Source organism: Anser cygnoides, chromosome 2 (genome assembly GCF_040182565.1).
Source record: "Anser cygnoides isolate HZ-2024a breed goose chromosome 2, Taihu_goose_T2T_genome, whole genome shotgun sequence".
Taxonomy (NCBI): domain Eukaryota; kingdom Metazoa; phylum Chordata; class Aves; order Anseriformes; family Anatidae; genus Anser; species Anser cygnoides.
Genome location: NC_089874.1, coordinates 98069842 through 98086876, shown reverse-complemented (window position 1 = coordinate 98086876; position 17035 = coordinate 98069842). Strand labels below are relative to the sequence as shown.

Sequence of the window (17035 nt, the reverse complement as noted above, 5' to 3'; positions counted from 1 at the left end):
CAATATAATATTCCATGTTTACATATAAAAATTAAAATAAGTAAACAAATAAATAAATAAAAGTAAATTATTCCAAAAGAATAGGTTACAAGAGGAACAACTAGAACAAGGGAAAAACATTTCTGATAGTATTTAGGGAAGAAAAAGATAAAATAGGAAATGTGTCCAAAAAATCATAGGTCTGATAAAAAACAGCTAGAAACAATCTCTTTTATGTTGTCATAGAGTCAAGAGAGGAGTGGTACAAAGGTGAGGCAGTCCTGATAATAAAATTACAGATGAAGTTCAGTGCTAGTAAGATACAGAGTAACATATAAGAGAAAAGTAATGGCAGGTATATATACAAAGTGGTTGATACTGATAAGTAACGAATGAATAGCACCCGGGATGAGACCTTAGGCTTACTGTAGCTGGTACTTTGAAAACATCACTGCTGTGCTCACTGGTGGCCAAAGAGGCAAGGAGAGGTTGAATGTGGCAGAACAGAATATTGGGAAAATAGTTAAAAATAACATGGAAAGGTCATTCTGTGGTTTGATGTATGGTGATGGATATTTCAATGTTATATGTGGCTTTCATTATGCGATCACAAAAACGGTATAAGAGTATCAAAAGAGGTATGGGATTATTAGAATTATAGAGCAGCTTTTTTGTAAGGAAAAAACTAAGTGAGTAACAAGAGCTTTCCTTTCTAAATGAGAGTTATTGATGAGAAGGATCTGTAAGACATGAATGGTATGGAAAAAGTGAATAATGCACAATTATTCACCACTTCTCACACAACGAGACCAGGGTATGCCCAATGAATCATGAGATAGATGGTCTGAAACAAACAAACAAACAAAGAAACAGATGGAAGAGCTTTAATCATTCCATGCATAATTATTTTTGTGAAGCTCATTGCAACTGGTTGTGTTGAAGGCCAAATTTATAAACATATTCATGAAAGATAAGACAAATTGGTAGAGGATAAATCCACGAGGAACCATTAAACTAGATATTCAAAAGACACCCTCAAATTCAAAAAGTCATGAAGATGCTGGCCTTTGGAAACTGGGAGGATATAAATGACAAAAAATTATTCTATATATGCTTGTTTTTATGCATATGCCCATAACTGAATACACAATATCCTTCACTCCTGGGCACTGTCAAGTGGATACTGACCTAGACAGAGCTTGTCATCTGACCCAATACTGCAATGCTTCATGAACCAGACATACGATTAATTTTCCAAACAGAGAATCAAGTACTACAGCATTAGGCAATCGAAACACCAAAATATCTGCACTTCAAATTCCACACCTACAGACATGGGAAGAGTTGCATTTTCTATTGGGGGTTGTCAGAGGGTAAATGGTCTCTTATGATAGATTACTTAATTATCAGTGTCTTTTTTTTTTTTTTTTAAAGTATGTGCTTGTGGGGGAAACACCTTTCAAGAACTTACTGAAAGTCACTTCTTTAAATGCTTCAACAGAAGAGGAGACACAACACTTCCCTTTCCTAGTAGCTATTTAAATAAATGGTTAGAAGAGACATCATGCTTGGGAAATCCCATGTTTAATTCATGTTCTGCATGAGTGGACTGAAATGTTTACCTCTTTCTATTCATGTCTGGGTTATCCATTTGTCTAGGTATTGACTCTCACTTTTTGTTCTGCTAAAAATATTGCAGCAAAAAGTTCACGACTGATGGACCAGAAAACAAAGGGACAGAAGGCCTAACACTACATTAATGATTATATTTATGATCCTCACTTGGATGAGGGATCCTCACCTCTTCTCCAGCCCTGGCCCCAAAGATTACTTGAGAATTTTACATTCAAATAATACATCGGATCCAAACAAAACAAAACATAAAACAGATGCTAGAAGAGGAACAAAATCTGTTTTCTCCTCACAAATCACCTAAACAGTCTACAGTTTCATGCTTATCCTGTCTTTTACTAGAAACTATTCAAAGAAATACAACAACTGGTATTAGTAGTAGACAGGTATTTGTAAATAGATGGGTATTTGTAAATTGAATGCCAGAATCACATAGCATACACTGCAATAGCTCAAAATTAAATACAGTAGTTCTAGCAGGGGACTCAAGATGTATAAAAAGTCAGTTGATTGTCACCAGGCACAATGAAAACACCTATGACACTTTAGAGGTCTGTTCGATTTGTTCTTCAAAGGTTTCAATGGTAGTGGTATTATGATCCCTTCAGAGTTTAAATATCCTTTTCATTAGAGTCTTTCCTAATTTGTGGCTTAAATATCCACTGATACTATTTAAATCCCTTGCTTCTCAGCCAGACGATGACGGTAGGACAAGGCAATTTTTTCTGTTTTTAGCAGAACTGTCATATGTTTTGACCATCGTGTCTCCTCTTCTCTATGCAACCTAGATATTTTGCTTTTTCTGATGAGGTATGTTTTTAATCCTGTCATCTTTATACATTTTCTTTAAATCAGTCCTGGACACAGTAGGTAGCTGTAGACTTTTGGCACTGGCTAGAGTAAAAGTACACCATTATTTATACATCCCAGTACAAGATTTTTCTTTTTATTTATTTATTTTTTTTCTACATGGTTTTGCTTATTCATATTCAGCCTGTGGCCCACTGTAACCCCTGGCTCCTCTTACATATAACTATGGCCTGATGAGCGTTCCCCATTTTTTATTTACCCAGCAGATTATTCCCAATGTAGCACCAGGCATTTGACCTAAATAAACAGAATTCTGTTTTTTCCTGATTATTTCTTCAATTTGTTAACAAGTTTTTGAATGCTTGTCTAGTCCCCCTGGAGCTTGCTGGCTCGCCCAGGGACCATTGTACATTTGATAACTACACATTGTAGTTCATCTTCCTAATCAGTAAAGACAATATTCAGTGACTACAGATTTAAGGCACATCCTTTCAGGACTCTCCTTGCTATATCTCTCCATTTCAGGAAGCTATTCTTTTCAGGAAAATGAGACTCAGTTTTGTGGACACCCTCTAGCTTCACATAGACTGTACTCTCCTAAATTGCTTAAGAAAGTGTCACTGGTAGCAAAAGAGGGAAGTTGTACTGCACAGAGGCAGTGTGACTGAAGCATGATACCTAAAATTTTTGAATCATCCTGCTAAATGACCAGATTTAAGACGAGAGCACCAACATGGTTTTGTATACCACAGTTCTACCAGGATGAACTGGTATTGAAACATTTGACAGTATGTTGAAAACTATTTTTAAGGAGGATTTCAATTGGAAGGGACCTATTAAAAGTTTCCACGTTGTCACAACTAATAGCCTTGGAGCTGAAAAAAGTTACTGTCTATGCATTTGCATGTGGTGTGCTAGAAAATTGCTACTACTCATGCTGTTACTGTTTATTAGTCTTCAACAGGATGTACTGATCACTAATATAAAAAATTAGTAGTCAGGAAAACACGAATGGCCACAATCTAACTACACTGCTTCTGATATGCAGATACATTGGAGTTGATACTCCATTTCTTAGGTACACCTAAGATTTAGTTCACCAAATTAAGTTTTTTGATTGCAAGTAAAGCACTCCAGTAAGGATGTCAGAATCAAATTTTCCCAAATCCTTAATTTATTCCCTTTTTGCATGCAAAATGATTCTTTAAGGATAGAGTTATCTTTTCCATAAGAATCCAGCTATATTTACTACCCAGGATAAACAAAACTCAATTTGTTTTACGTCCTTATTGTTACATGAAACTAGTGAGTCTTTATATTTCACTATCCACATTCTGCTCAGCAAGCAAAATTCTGTATTCCTTTATTTACTTTTCCCCAAAGTTCATATCTGACTATTCAAAGGTGATCCTTAATCTTGGGGGGGGGAGTGGGGGGGGAGGGGGGAGGGAGTGGGGCACAGCCATTGTTAAGGATTTTATTCTCATTTTGTACGTATGCTGCTGAGGTAGAAAAATCTGAATCCACTGATTCTGGATGTTTACCACCACAGACTCTGGATATTTGACATGATACATTTCAAACTTGATTTTTCAGAGTTTTAACTGAATATTTTGTGTCGTTTGGATTATACTCTTTCAACGTTATTCACAGAAAGAAAATCACAAACTGGTTCTGCAGGATATATATTGGACAGTATACCATAAATATAAGAAATATTGAAAGGCAGTTAGTCTCATTATTTATATGAATCCTTACGAGAGCAGGAACCCAAAGTAGTTTGATGAATTGTATTTAAAATAATAGAAGAAAACTTTTCCAGGGTTGAATAGATGCCCCTGGAGAACAAGATGTTGTATCTGTAGGTGATTCTGGAGAATTGCTAATGTCTCCTTCATTGAAATGGTTGTGGACACCAGACAAGTCAGAACTGAGTAGATGAACACAGATCACATGAAAGCAATCCTGGAATCTCATGTACCTTGTTCTTGACCACAAAATAGACATTTGTTTATTTGTATCTGTTGAATAAGGAATACCTAGGGCTTTTACTGTAGAAAATCAGTAACGGCTTTTCTAAGAAAACCAATGGTCTTAAAAACATAGCCTACTTCCTAGCCAACTGCCTGGGTTTTGAGTTGAAACTCTTGAATTCTTTGACCTTTTCTTCCCAAAAGGACACAGCAGGTAACCATCCCTCTGTCTTCAAGTTTTCCCAATATGAAGTACCACAAACTTTTCCTCCTACCTACAAGAAGCATGATTTATGTACATTTCAATGCTGTTTGTTTACAATTCAGCTTTACTTTTCCTTTCCAATCTATTCTAGCACCAAAGTCTTTTAGGTTTTCTCTAATGCCTGACAGAAATAGGAAAATGTCTGAAAGCAAGGTGCTTTTTAGGCTCCAGTCAGAAGAATCAGCAATGATCTACCACAGTGAAGCACCCTGAAGAATGGATATGTATCTGTCCTTGCAGCTTCCTGTATCACTGCAATTTTCAGTCCCAGTTTTGCAGCTTCCTTCCCTGTTTCCTGACATGCACACAACAGTTGCCAGGATCCTCTCTCAGCTTACAGTTGCCAGGATCCTCTTTCAGCTTCCACTAGCCAAAAGATTTTGGCCCATCTATTCCAACTACACGTTTGACAATGACAATAGTCCTTTAATGGCACCAGTGGAAAAATTGCTTCATTCAGAAAGATGCCAACTTTCAAAAATTACATGGATATTTGAGCTAGACAGGCAGACTGATCTTTATTTGTCTGTAAGGTAGGGGAACAAAATGCTGTTACATGTGCTTTGTGTTCTCTGCTGAATACTAAATCATTCCTGAGTGATATTCACAATCTATACATCAGTAAGTAGTTTGGTCACAGCTATCCCTGGCACCATCTGTTTGACCACTTGCAAAACTAAAAGAAGCTGAAAAAAGGGAAATGACTAGCATGAGTTTGGGAAAAATTACATCTACCTCCAAAATTAAGGCAGCTATTCAAAATCTCATCACAGTGTACTGCAGTTACCCTCTGAACCCTCATGGGCTGTTTTCCCATGCCTCTGGCAGATGTCATTGTCTACTTTTCCAAAGCCAAAATGTTTGCAGATAATCTCATTAACACAAAGGTTTACAGCAAAGATTTTGTGTTAAGGACACCTGGACAACTTTCTCTTTTCAACAGTTTGTCAAGCAGTTTGCAACATGGAGGCTTTCTTTTTCCAGGGAAACATCAAATTGTTTGAGTTTGAGCACTGCCCTTTGAACCTGGGAAAAATGTCTTGCTCACTGCCTGCCTTCTCAGTTTTGTACCATTCTGCCTTTTAAGCTCTTGTTAGAGTTGTCAGGCACAGTCTGTCCAATGCTGCAGGAAACAGAAATTGAAGCTCCTGAGTCCACCATAGACTGCGTTGTTTTTCTGCTCAGGCAAATGAGGAATAGAGTTTCTGGCCAAGAAATCCTACTTCTCATATATGATTACCTACTTGTTTTATTTTTCTGCATTGATTTGCTGGTGATAATTGTGTGTTTTCATTCAAGCTATTAATAAAACTATAAACCATTGCAGACGAAGAAATGACTGTGGAAGTGCAGAACACTGATACTGATGATTCCCAGTTACATTTGGATAATAAGCTACTAATGCGTTTAATATATGTTATACACTGTTAACTCTAATCTCATTTAAAAAAAATAATAAAAAAGACATCTTTGATGTTGTCTTTTCTTTTCCTAGAAATCATGATGATTTGTATCATAGTTCATAAAAAAATGTTAATGAATTAGATATATATCTATCTCAAGCCTGATAGCACCTAACAGCTATAATTGCAAAGGAAAAGCCCATTTATTAAGTACTGGATTTAATTAGCTTCTTTCCATTATTTGGATCTGCTCCAATAGTCCAAGATTTATTAAAAGTTAATGTGAATGTTTTGGAAAGCTTTCCAACCAATGTTTTAAAGATTCTTTTTTTAAAAATTAACATTTTCTACAGGTATTTTCTACAACTATGCCACAGGTATAAAAGCCATGTATTAAAACAGTAACAATGAAAGAGGAAAAGAAAAAGTAATCTGTTAATAGCTGGAATAGCATTTCTAGTTAAAAAAAAAAAAAGTGTTGTTTTTCCCTATTGTTTGTTTCTTATTGTGAATATAATTTCTTATTTCAATTTCTTATATTTTTTGTACATTGTTTTCATTTCCCAAGTTAGTGACAACAAAATTTAAAACAGAATTCAGATGTGTTGATGGACTGTTGCTTGTGTGAGAGATAATCCAGCCCTTCTTCTGCATTTCTCCATAGGATGCATGGGTTACAATGAAAACAAGTAGGCTTTTTTTCCTGTAGGTTGATGGGAAACATTTGGTTGATTATCAAAATCCTGGGTATGGGCCTGAAGCAGTTCTGAAACAGCCATTATGAAATGGCAAGGAATTATAAAATGGGCAGCTGTTTCCTCTGTTCTTATTGACCCAACAGTACTTCAACTGATAGTAAAGTGTTAAATAGCATCTGTTGCAAAACTGGAGAACATTATAAAGAAACTCAAATTTCAAAGGTTGGCAATAGAAGTTTGTCTAAAATTAGCTATCCAGGTCTTCAGCTGCTCCTCTAGATTAGTTCAGAAGATGCATGTCTCACCTCCCCATGATCCCCTATCACATCATTAATACACAGAGGGAATGTGCCAAACTTCCTCCTCACTTGGATGCTCTAGCAGGGTGCAGTTGCCTTGGGCAGAATGCACAGGGCCTCCTTCAGACTTCTGAGGAATAAACACCTTTTGTAAAATCCACTTGTAATATTTACTGATGATTCTTTCATGTTGCTGTAAATGTTGCTACTATGAAAAAATGGGAGGAAGGAGAGAAGCAGAGGAAGCAATAAATATTTATCATTAGTGTTGAGCAATAATTTCTAAATTATATTATGAGATGGCGTCTGCAAAATTTTAGTGGGTAGAAATGCTTCAGGGAACATCAGTTAATAGCATCAGTTGTAGATGTGAAGACAAGAACAATCCTTAAGATTGCTTTTGTAAATTAGAATGAGTAACAAATCCCCTCAAGTGCATTGCTGTTCATTAATAATAATGCCCATACAGCAGACAATTTCTGCTCAAAGGATGAGCCTGTGAAACTTGGTCAGCAAGATTATGTTTAAAGTGATCCCCTAAAGAGAAAGAGTGAAAGCCTCTTTCTTGTGCACTGCCCGAGAAGGATTTGCCATCTCCATTTCTCACAACTGCTCTCACAAGACCACACAAATGTAATTATTTCCAGCTTTATCTCAGTCTCAGACTAGGAATAAAAACATTATTTGTGTTCTATGAGCTTAGAAACAACTATGACGCGTCTTCTGTGAATTACCATTTCAGCAGAAAACTTTATCAATAAACACCTTGTCCCGGCTGCAAACAACCCTTGACAAATCCTAGCGTCTGCAAGGAGGGGCTCCATCTGTGGTCTCTGCTGCTGAGACCATTCCCTTCAGAAGAAGCTCAGGCTGAGGCGATGCAGCAGTCTTGGTGAGTCACATTGCAGGAGACTGTTGCCTCTAAGGGATGGGGTTGGCAGTTTGTGTTCTTTACATGCTGAGGGTCTGCCTCCAGAAGCAACTTTTGGCAACCAGTTACTAAACATCAAAAGCCTTCAGAGAGCACAAATGCTAACTTGAAAGAGCTTAAGAGAAAAAAAAAACAAAAAAAAAACAAAAAAAACACAAAACACACACACAAACAAAAAATAATAATAATAAAAAACACCTCTCCAAGACACTCTTCTGATTTGATTTCCAGAAATGACTGTACTAAGGACTGGGTACTAAGTGGATCGGTGCAGTTTTTCCGACAGCTGTTGACTGCTGCTATAGATCTATAGTTTCTATGTTTATGTGGATTTTCTTCTAGGAAAATACTTGGAAATATTTCAGAACACTGTGTACAAAACACAGTACTTTAAACAGGTAATAAAACTCATATTTTTTTCTAAGTACCTTGCTGCATCTTCCAAGCACTTTCTTTTAAAAGTAACTGCACATATTTAAAACATTATGAAACAAATACAACCGATACATAAGTTTGAAACTGCATACATAATTGTAATGAAAATAAAATCGTTTGTAACCTACCTTGGAACTGCGTAAACTTGATGGTTCCCATCCTCTCTCCATTTCTGAAAACAACTTGACCCTAAATAAAATAAATAAATAACTTTTAAAAGTTTTATAAATCTCTCCTAATATAGTTTCATTAGAACTGCAGTTATTTTTCATTCATTATTAAAATACCCAAGTAAAGTTTAAACACTGAAGATAGTAGATTCAGCCAAGATTGAAATAACTCAGTTAACATCTCCTTAAAGATTTCTTCCACATACTTCAAATGGCCTTAGAAAGTCGATCAGTGTCATCACCCACAGTTCGAGTGTGAAAATGGAGGTACAATAAAGCCAACAACTTGCTGAATCCCAGATGACTGTTTTTATCTAGGATATGAAAGTTATTAAAAGTCATGCAAGAAATGGTTCTACATTTCATTCATCATATGGTTCTCCAAATGGCTCTTTAATCTACTTATATCAATGAGTATGGATACCAGAAGCTTTTATGGTGTGTTTTTATACTATATCAGCATCTATTTCCAAGCGTTATTTTTTAAATGTGATCCCTGTAAGACAGGGCTACCCTTTGTTATGTTACATGTTGTTACACTTTAAAATGAGGTCACCTCATCACCTATCCCTGAGGCTGAATCTCCTCACATATCCCTAGCAAATTACTCCCATCTTTCATCCCATCTTTCTGAGTTAAATTAAGAATACATCTTTTTAATTTTCTCCTTACTTCAGCTATTTTATGATGGAGTGTGAAAGAACAGGTTTTCATTCATTTATGCTAAGTAGTATTTTTAATATTTTGAACTTACAGTGGAATGCTGAATGCTGTCAATATAGATTGCTGTTTTACTCCACCCCCAGTTTGGATAATTATTATCATCCATCCCCATTAATCTTTGTTTTAGCAGATATTAGGATAAGAGAAAACAAAAAAGCATGTAAGGCTACATACATTTCTTTGTGTGTAAGTCCCATTATGGATAACCTTTCTGGTCACAAAGGATGCAAAACACAGTCATATTCAGTTTACAGAACAATGCAAGAAAAAAAACTTAACTTTTACACTTGCTATAAAATCTAATCTTGTATAAATTGATTATACTATTGTACTGATATGCTGTCAATCGGAATTTTAAGAGCAGAAAGAGACTGACTCACTGAAATCAGCTGGAACCATACCAAGGGTGTGTAGTGCTCTTGGGCCTACAAAACACTCACCCCATGTTTCCTGCAAAGCTACAGAATACCATTCCCCTTTGGTAAATACAAGAAGACACATTTCAACAAGTGTAAGCTACCATGTGATAAGGATTAGAAACCAAAAAGTCCAATTTGTGACAAAAAAGAGAGCAAGAGAAATGAACAGTGGTAATAACACAGATTCTCTCGACAGCTACAGAAGTGCACAGGAACTGCTCCTGTCGAAGCCCAGCTGGAAATAAATCTAATTCAGTGGCTACTACCAGAGCTCAGGGAGACAACATAAAATATTAGCAGGCAGATTTATGCGTGCGCCTTAGCAACTTTCATCTAGATCTCCCTTAGTTTGGAGTAGTATTTAATATCCCTTAATTTGTTTGAACATAATCATAAAACAATTGCCTACTTCATTTAAATAAAAAAATGTAGAAAACGTTAAAGAAAAGACTTGTAAAAGGTGCTGTGCAAGTATCACTTAATGCAGATATATAGCAGCACAAGGTCAATGCAGTCATAAATTTTTGCAAAATTCTCGGTTCTGTGGCCTGTGACAAAGAATTCTATAGTTAAATTTTTAACAGTGTGGATAAATTACTTTTTGATTTGCTTTTAAATTTCTTGCCTTTTACTTTAACTCTGCCTCCTCTTATTCTTTCATTGCAAGATAATAGTATTGCAAGTTGTAGTTTACTGGAGTGCTGGAGATAAGCATACAGCAAGAATCATTGCTATCATCTATGATGGCAGTCATCTATGACTACCATCTATTATTGACAGTATAATATACCAACTCATGAATTTTTCTGGATTCCCAGTGCAATTCGTTTGCAATATTATCATTGCCTCTTGTAATATCACCGTACATTTTCATCATTCAATAGGACAGACATATACCATATGCATCTGCTGACTAGAGATAAATATATACAAACTCATTGACATGTTATGAAACTATCAATTGAACATAGATGAGATCTGAATGTTCTGAATAAATGTAAAAAAAATGGATAAAATACATATGAGGAAAAATATTATCTATCTTTATATATAAATTGAGTTACAGAAGTATTTGTTTTTAACAACTCTTTGCTAAGATTTATTGCTTAGACTCATCTAACCAGTAGAAAAATAAAGATATGGATGATGATGAGGAAAGAATTATAGAATAACTCATGTGAAAATGTCCTTGTTATCTACAAAATTATTCAATCACAATATTTTACCTTCAAATAAGCTTACTGAATAATGTTAAAAAGTAAAATGGGTTATTAAAAGGAATAAAAAATTTCTAAATACAATTTGATGAGTCCTGACATTGTCTTGGGTATTTCTGACAAACTACAGCCATTATTTTATAAAACACAAGTCTATTACATTTGGGAAAAAAAAAAGGCTAAACAAACATACAATATTTTTTTAATATTCTACTTTGTAAACTGATATTATGGCTATTAAGATTGCTGTTATGGCTATTAACCAGTCAGTCTTTCAGAAATCTGTTTTGTAGAAACCATGGATTTATGGCATGAGAAGTGAGTTAAAATCTGATGGTGTTCTATGGCCCACATCAAGTCATTTGTTTGTTATCAATATATCATACCATAAGATTTAGCTAGAGAGTTATTTTCTTTATAGTTGAGATCCATAAATTATTATAACTGTTTTTTTTTTAATTTATTTATTTAAATAGTGTCCAGCACATGTGCGAGGACAGACTGGAGTTTATGGTGTGACCCACGGTAAGGACAAGATCTGATGAAATCCATGTGGATATAACAGGCAAAATCCTCACTGTGTTTTGGTGACAATAGGCATAGTTAGATACTGATTAGCAAAGGGAACAGTGATTATACAGATGAGAAGTACTTTTCAAAAGAAAAGTAATAGAAGTAATGTCAATACTGACTTCAGAACATGATTCTTGGATTCAAACAATATTTCCCAGTCATGTAATTATTTTACTTCAAGAGATGCAAAAGATGGTCTCTTCCCTTAACAAACATTTCAATCACCTAAAAAGTGAATTAAGTTCACTTAGATCAAACCACATATTTTATTATACATTAAAAAAGTTAATCAGAAAGAGATTTCTTCTTCATTTAACACACATCATCCCAATGGATACCAATAGAAATCACACAGAAATCATAGCGCCTCTTTTATTTTCTTCGATCTACAATCTACAGACTTTTTTTTCTTTCTTTTAAAGTCATTTTCTTCACCTGTTGCAAAAGTGATGCTACAGTAAATACCAATTCTACAACAGATCTGCCCAACTCTGCACTGTGGACAAGCACCTTTGCACTGGCAATTATTCTTGAAAAGTTGGTGGGAAGAAAATAGTAAATGTGTGACCTGGAGACTGATACACAGCAATGTGAACAGAAGGTGGAAGAGAAGCTGAATAAGCTCAGTCTGGCACAGAGTTCTTGAAATATATTTCATTATTGCTAAAAGCTGTAGAAGTTCATGTTGTGGGTTTTTTTGTTTTGCTTATTTGTTTTGTTTTGATTTAGTGATATCTCCAAGTCCAGCTACTTTTCTTGTAATTGTTTGGCCTTTTTTTTTTTTTTTTTTCCTAAAAAGCCACAGTTTTTTAATGTGTATTTAAAATGATGAAAACCAGAACTGGACCAAACATTTCAATGTTAGTCTCACAACTGCCACATACAAGAACATGACCTCCCTGTTTCTTCTGCACACTGCCTTCTTCTATGTGCTCCATTTTTTATAAACCTAGCATTGTTTTTGTTCTACTTGCAGACACTTGGTTATACAGCATAACTGCATTTCATCTCATTACTAAAAAGACAGTTTCCCCTTGGAAATGTACAATCTCCCTAGATGTACAATCTTCATCTTCTTTTCTTGAATTTATGTCATTTTAAGTCATCTGTCCTTTATTTGTGGTGAGAGTAAGAAGTTCACAACAATCATCCATTCATACTCATAAAATATTAGCCAACATTAGTTTTAGTTTAGACACACGGGACTTCCCCTGTCATCATAGCATTGTTAGTCATTTGTCTACCCGTGGAAGCAGCTGTTTCGTATATTTTATTTTTTTCTTGGTTGATATTAAGTAGTTAACTTTGCTCTATTATGAACATATTAAGTTCTTTTCTAGCTATGGAGCTATCGAGCACTAGTATTTATTAGAATTTTCTTTGCATTATCACTGACAGTTTTATTATTCTGCTCTGGACATAGGCCCATGCCAATATTAAAATTCTTTCATTTCTCATACACTGAAATGCACAGCCAACACATTTTTTCATTCATGTCTTTCACTTCCTTCATCACTCTATAAAAGGCGAGTTCAGAGCATTTCTAACTGCTCTGTCAGGGACAGGTCTACACTTCAACTATCACTTCATTTACTTTATTTCTGCAGTGTCTCAAGTATGTTAATCAGATAAATAAACAGCATTTATTTCATGATTTTCCATACCATGCCTACAAAAAAAAGTCTGCTTTAGTCCATGCATTTTCCAATGTGCCAATACTTTTCAAGGGTTCCTCCTGAGTTCCACTCCACTGGCCAGCAATCTGGGATACTGTGCCCTACAGGCAGGTCATCTCCCCATATAACAGTGCTTATCCCTGGTGGGTTTCCCTGAAATGCCCACAGCCTTCATAGTCACACTAGTTCCAAAAATGACTGTCAGTAGTTTTTCCAAAAATAAACTATCTCGGTCACTTTGGGGGTTCTTCGGTTATATATGTGAGATAACGTAAACCATTTAAATAAAGGGCTGCAGAAATACCTGAAAAAGAGTGGGATCACTAAGGCAGTTGAAGTTGTGTTTTTATTGATAGAACAGTGTCTTATTGCGAAAGAATATAAAGTATTGGCAGACCTGTAATTAAACCATCCCTTTAAGCTTCATAATATCTGCTGAAATGAAGGTGTTCTTCTGATCCTTTAGTGTCCAGTCCAATAAACATAGGAGACAAGGAGGGTGAAGCATCAGAGGACAACAAACCTGAGAGCTTGCCAACACCCAAAAGGCAGGTACTGCTCTGCCATGTAGCTCCCAGCTGCACAGCCCTACACCTTCCTACTGGCAGCTCAACACTCATCGGGCCCCTAAGTGGGCTACTTCAGCCTGTTAAACCAGCAAGATGTATTCAGCTATTTTTGGTTTGGTTTGCCGGGGTGGAGGGGGAGGAGGTGGAATGTTGTTTCTGAATTACTTTTCAGTGCCAGACCCCAAACTAGCACAAAGGAGCAGCTAGCAGGAACCCTTTGTTAGTCCCAGAAGCCTTTTGGTGTTATCAGGCAATCTGCACAGCCTGCTGCACATCATACACACTGACATAGATTTACTCATGCAGGACTCTTTATCTATAGCCATGCCTTCCTGGCCATGCACAGAGCAAGCTGGATCTTGGCTCCACAATGCCTAGATGATGAAGAGCTACAGGCTGTGAACCATAACCTCTTCCACCCTCCAAACATAACCTTTAAGACAACAGTAACCCAACAATTTTTCATCAGTGTAAGTCTAATCTCACTTTTGAAACAAATAGCAAACTTTCAGCCTGCACAGAACTCTTCTGGTTTCGACCTAGTTATGTCACTCGACTAGCTGGAGACAAAGGAGTCCTTGAGCATAGGTGGAGAGAGGATATAAGACAGGCAGCAATAACATTGTCACCCCCCTAAGGACAAAGAAGTAGTCATCACATCTGGAACAGGGCGAGGTGAACAAATGCAGGGGGTGAGGAAAATTATAATGGTTTGTAAAACCAACAATGCTCCTGAATCCTGAGAATTTTATATCTGTGAATAAAACGTTTTTAGAACATGTGATTAAAGCAGATCCAGATACTGCAGTTTTTCAAGACTCAAGACTATTTTCAGTAAAGATGTTTCTGTCAAAATTTTCAAAATGGAACATTTAAATTTGAAATGTTTTATGATCCAACAGGATTTTTTTTTCCCTGCCTGTTTTCTCTCACATGACTTTTTCTAAGAGAAATGGGTAACTGAACACTGGTGTCTGGAGAGCAGCAGAAGCAGAGCAGCTTAAAGAACAGATGTGAAGAATCTGGTCTTGGTTAACATCTTCTAAATGAAGCATTACCATTGTTCTCAACTAAATATGTACTTGTGTTCTAGCTATGACAGAGTAGGCTTTAGGAAAAAAAAAAAAAGGAAAAAATGAACATGCTTACTTCTAAGTATTAAATATTTTCCTGCTCCACAGGAATAATGCTTGAAAAAAAATATTTGCAAATGAGTAAGTTTCCCAAACATGAATACATGGGTTTTGGAGAAAGAAGGTGGGAAAGAAAGATTAATTGACAGAATAGATGAAATACACAGATGTTGCTACAGAGGTAGAGTGTGCAGAAAAATAAAAATAAATAAATAAATAAATAAATAAATAAAAACAACAGGTAATTATGATGGTGATGGAAAAGGAAAATGGAGAACTGGTAATCATCAAATCCTGTAATATTATAACCAGGAGATGTTCATCAAAATTATTAGGGCATTGGTCTATAACACAAAAAATCAGTAGCATTTTTCATTTTGTTTCTTTGCACAGCAGGCAGCAAACTTATGAAACTTGCATTGAGTGTGGATTGCATGTTTATTTTGTTTAGAAACGGGTCTGGGAGGTGGACCGCTCTACTGACCTCATGGGACATTTCATACGTTCCTATGTAGCTGCTTCTGTGATCTCTTTGTAGACAGAAGAGTAAATGGGAAAACAGCTTTATCTCAGCATTCAGGAAACATTCATGACCTTTTAAATAGGTTACAGAAAATGCTTCAACATGAGTGACGTACAGGATAAGCAGATGTACAGGTTCGCATCAGAGGCCATTTGGAAATATTTGGAAATGAACACAGGAGAGAGACATACAAAAGTGTCACTTTTTTTTTACTTTTTTTTTCTTTTTTTTTTTTTTTTCCCCAGAGCCAAACTGTTTCGGAAAAAAATATCCAGCAACTTTCATTTTAAAATATGGGCTTGGTGCCTTATATTTGACAAGAGAACATCTCTGTTAACAACAGCTTGTATAAGTAAACTGCAACACTGGCCATTTGTGCTCTGTGCTTCGGCATACATCTCCCTCTACAGCCTATAAGCCTATAGAATAAATGACAGTCTCTATAAACTGAAGTTTTATATATATATATATATATATATATACTCACATATATACATATTCAGTAGGACCTATTTTTCATCTGTGATGATACCAGAGAATGGCATAATGCAGTAAGAGAGATTGCATAGTTCCTTTAGTATGAACCATCTTGAATTACATGTCCTTCCCAAAAAACAAGATTCCTCAAAAAATACTACACTTTACATCCCCTGATATCTCTCCAAAACATGACAGGAATGACAGAGAGCCCAGCTTCCACAGCCAGGGTGGAAGAAATGGTAACTGAGGACCAGCACCTCATCTCAAATTTAAGGTTTGAAACCTTAAGGTTTCCTTAGGGATAAAACAATCAATTCTAACAACTTTGTGTGTCTATCATGCCATACATAAGTGCAAATATACAGTACTATAAGCCTTACCATGCTTATCAAGCTTCCACTAAGCTCTTTCTAAAATGAAGGGTTCCAGTCTCTTCAACCTCTCCTTTATAGAAGAGGGGATTTTTTTTCCCTAACTCCAGCCTTTACACCCCTTTTTCAATTTTCTTATTCATTTCCTGAGGAAGGCTATCTATAACTGAAACACAGGATATCTTTTGAGAGGATGGTCTTGCTGTGTACAAGGGTGCCTCTATTTCTACCTAATATTTTGCTACCTGAACTTTACCACATTTGGGGCAGACATGCATCTCCATTTCCAGGGAAGTGCAGGAATCAGACAAGGAATGGACAGAATTTCTTTGGATGGAGTTTCTTCTCAGCTCAGGGGAGAAGATGATGTCCTCAGTCATCAGTTGTCCTTGCATAAAAGTGTGCTGTGGCCAGCACATTGTCATGAGATAAACCCAGACTAAGCTGTTCCATTAGATTAGCATTTAGATGTATACATACAATTTTACACAGCTATGCTGAAGTGAGACAGCACAATCATAGCTTTTTTGTTTAGCACAGCAAGCTGAAGTAGTGAACATCTGAGCACTCTGTTTTACACACAGAGGCAAGTCTAAGGGAATGTTGTTCCTGACAAGACAGCAGCAATTCTTAAGCGGGTGGAGATATGGAAAAAAAGAGTATATTAACCAGAAAATCATGCAGAAAATCAAACAGTATCACACATACTGGCCAGTGCAGATGAAGTAAGAATAAATCTAGTACCTTTATGCTTTG

General features: G+C 36.0%; 1 protein-coding gene across 3 annotated transcripts in view; it reads right to left on the bottom strand.

The window, feature by feature from the left end:
• GABBR2 (gamma-aminobutyric acid type B receptor subunit 2) overlaps nt 1–17035 on the bottom strand; it is a 477610-nt gene that overhangs the window by 195803 nt on the left and 264772 nt on the right. For all 3 annotated transcript variants that reach the window (XM_048079587.2, XM_048079588.2, XM_048079589.2), the window contains one exon: nt 8554–8614. In XM_048079587.2, coding sequence (XP_047935544.1) covers nt 8554–8614 — 61 coding nt within the window. The remainder of the gene's footprint in view (nt 1–8553; nt 8615–17035) is intronic.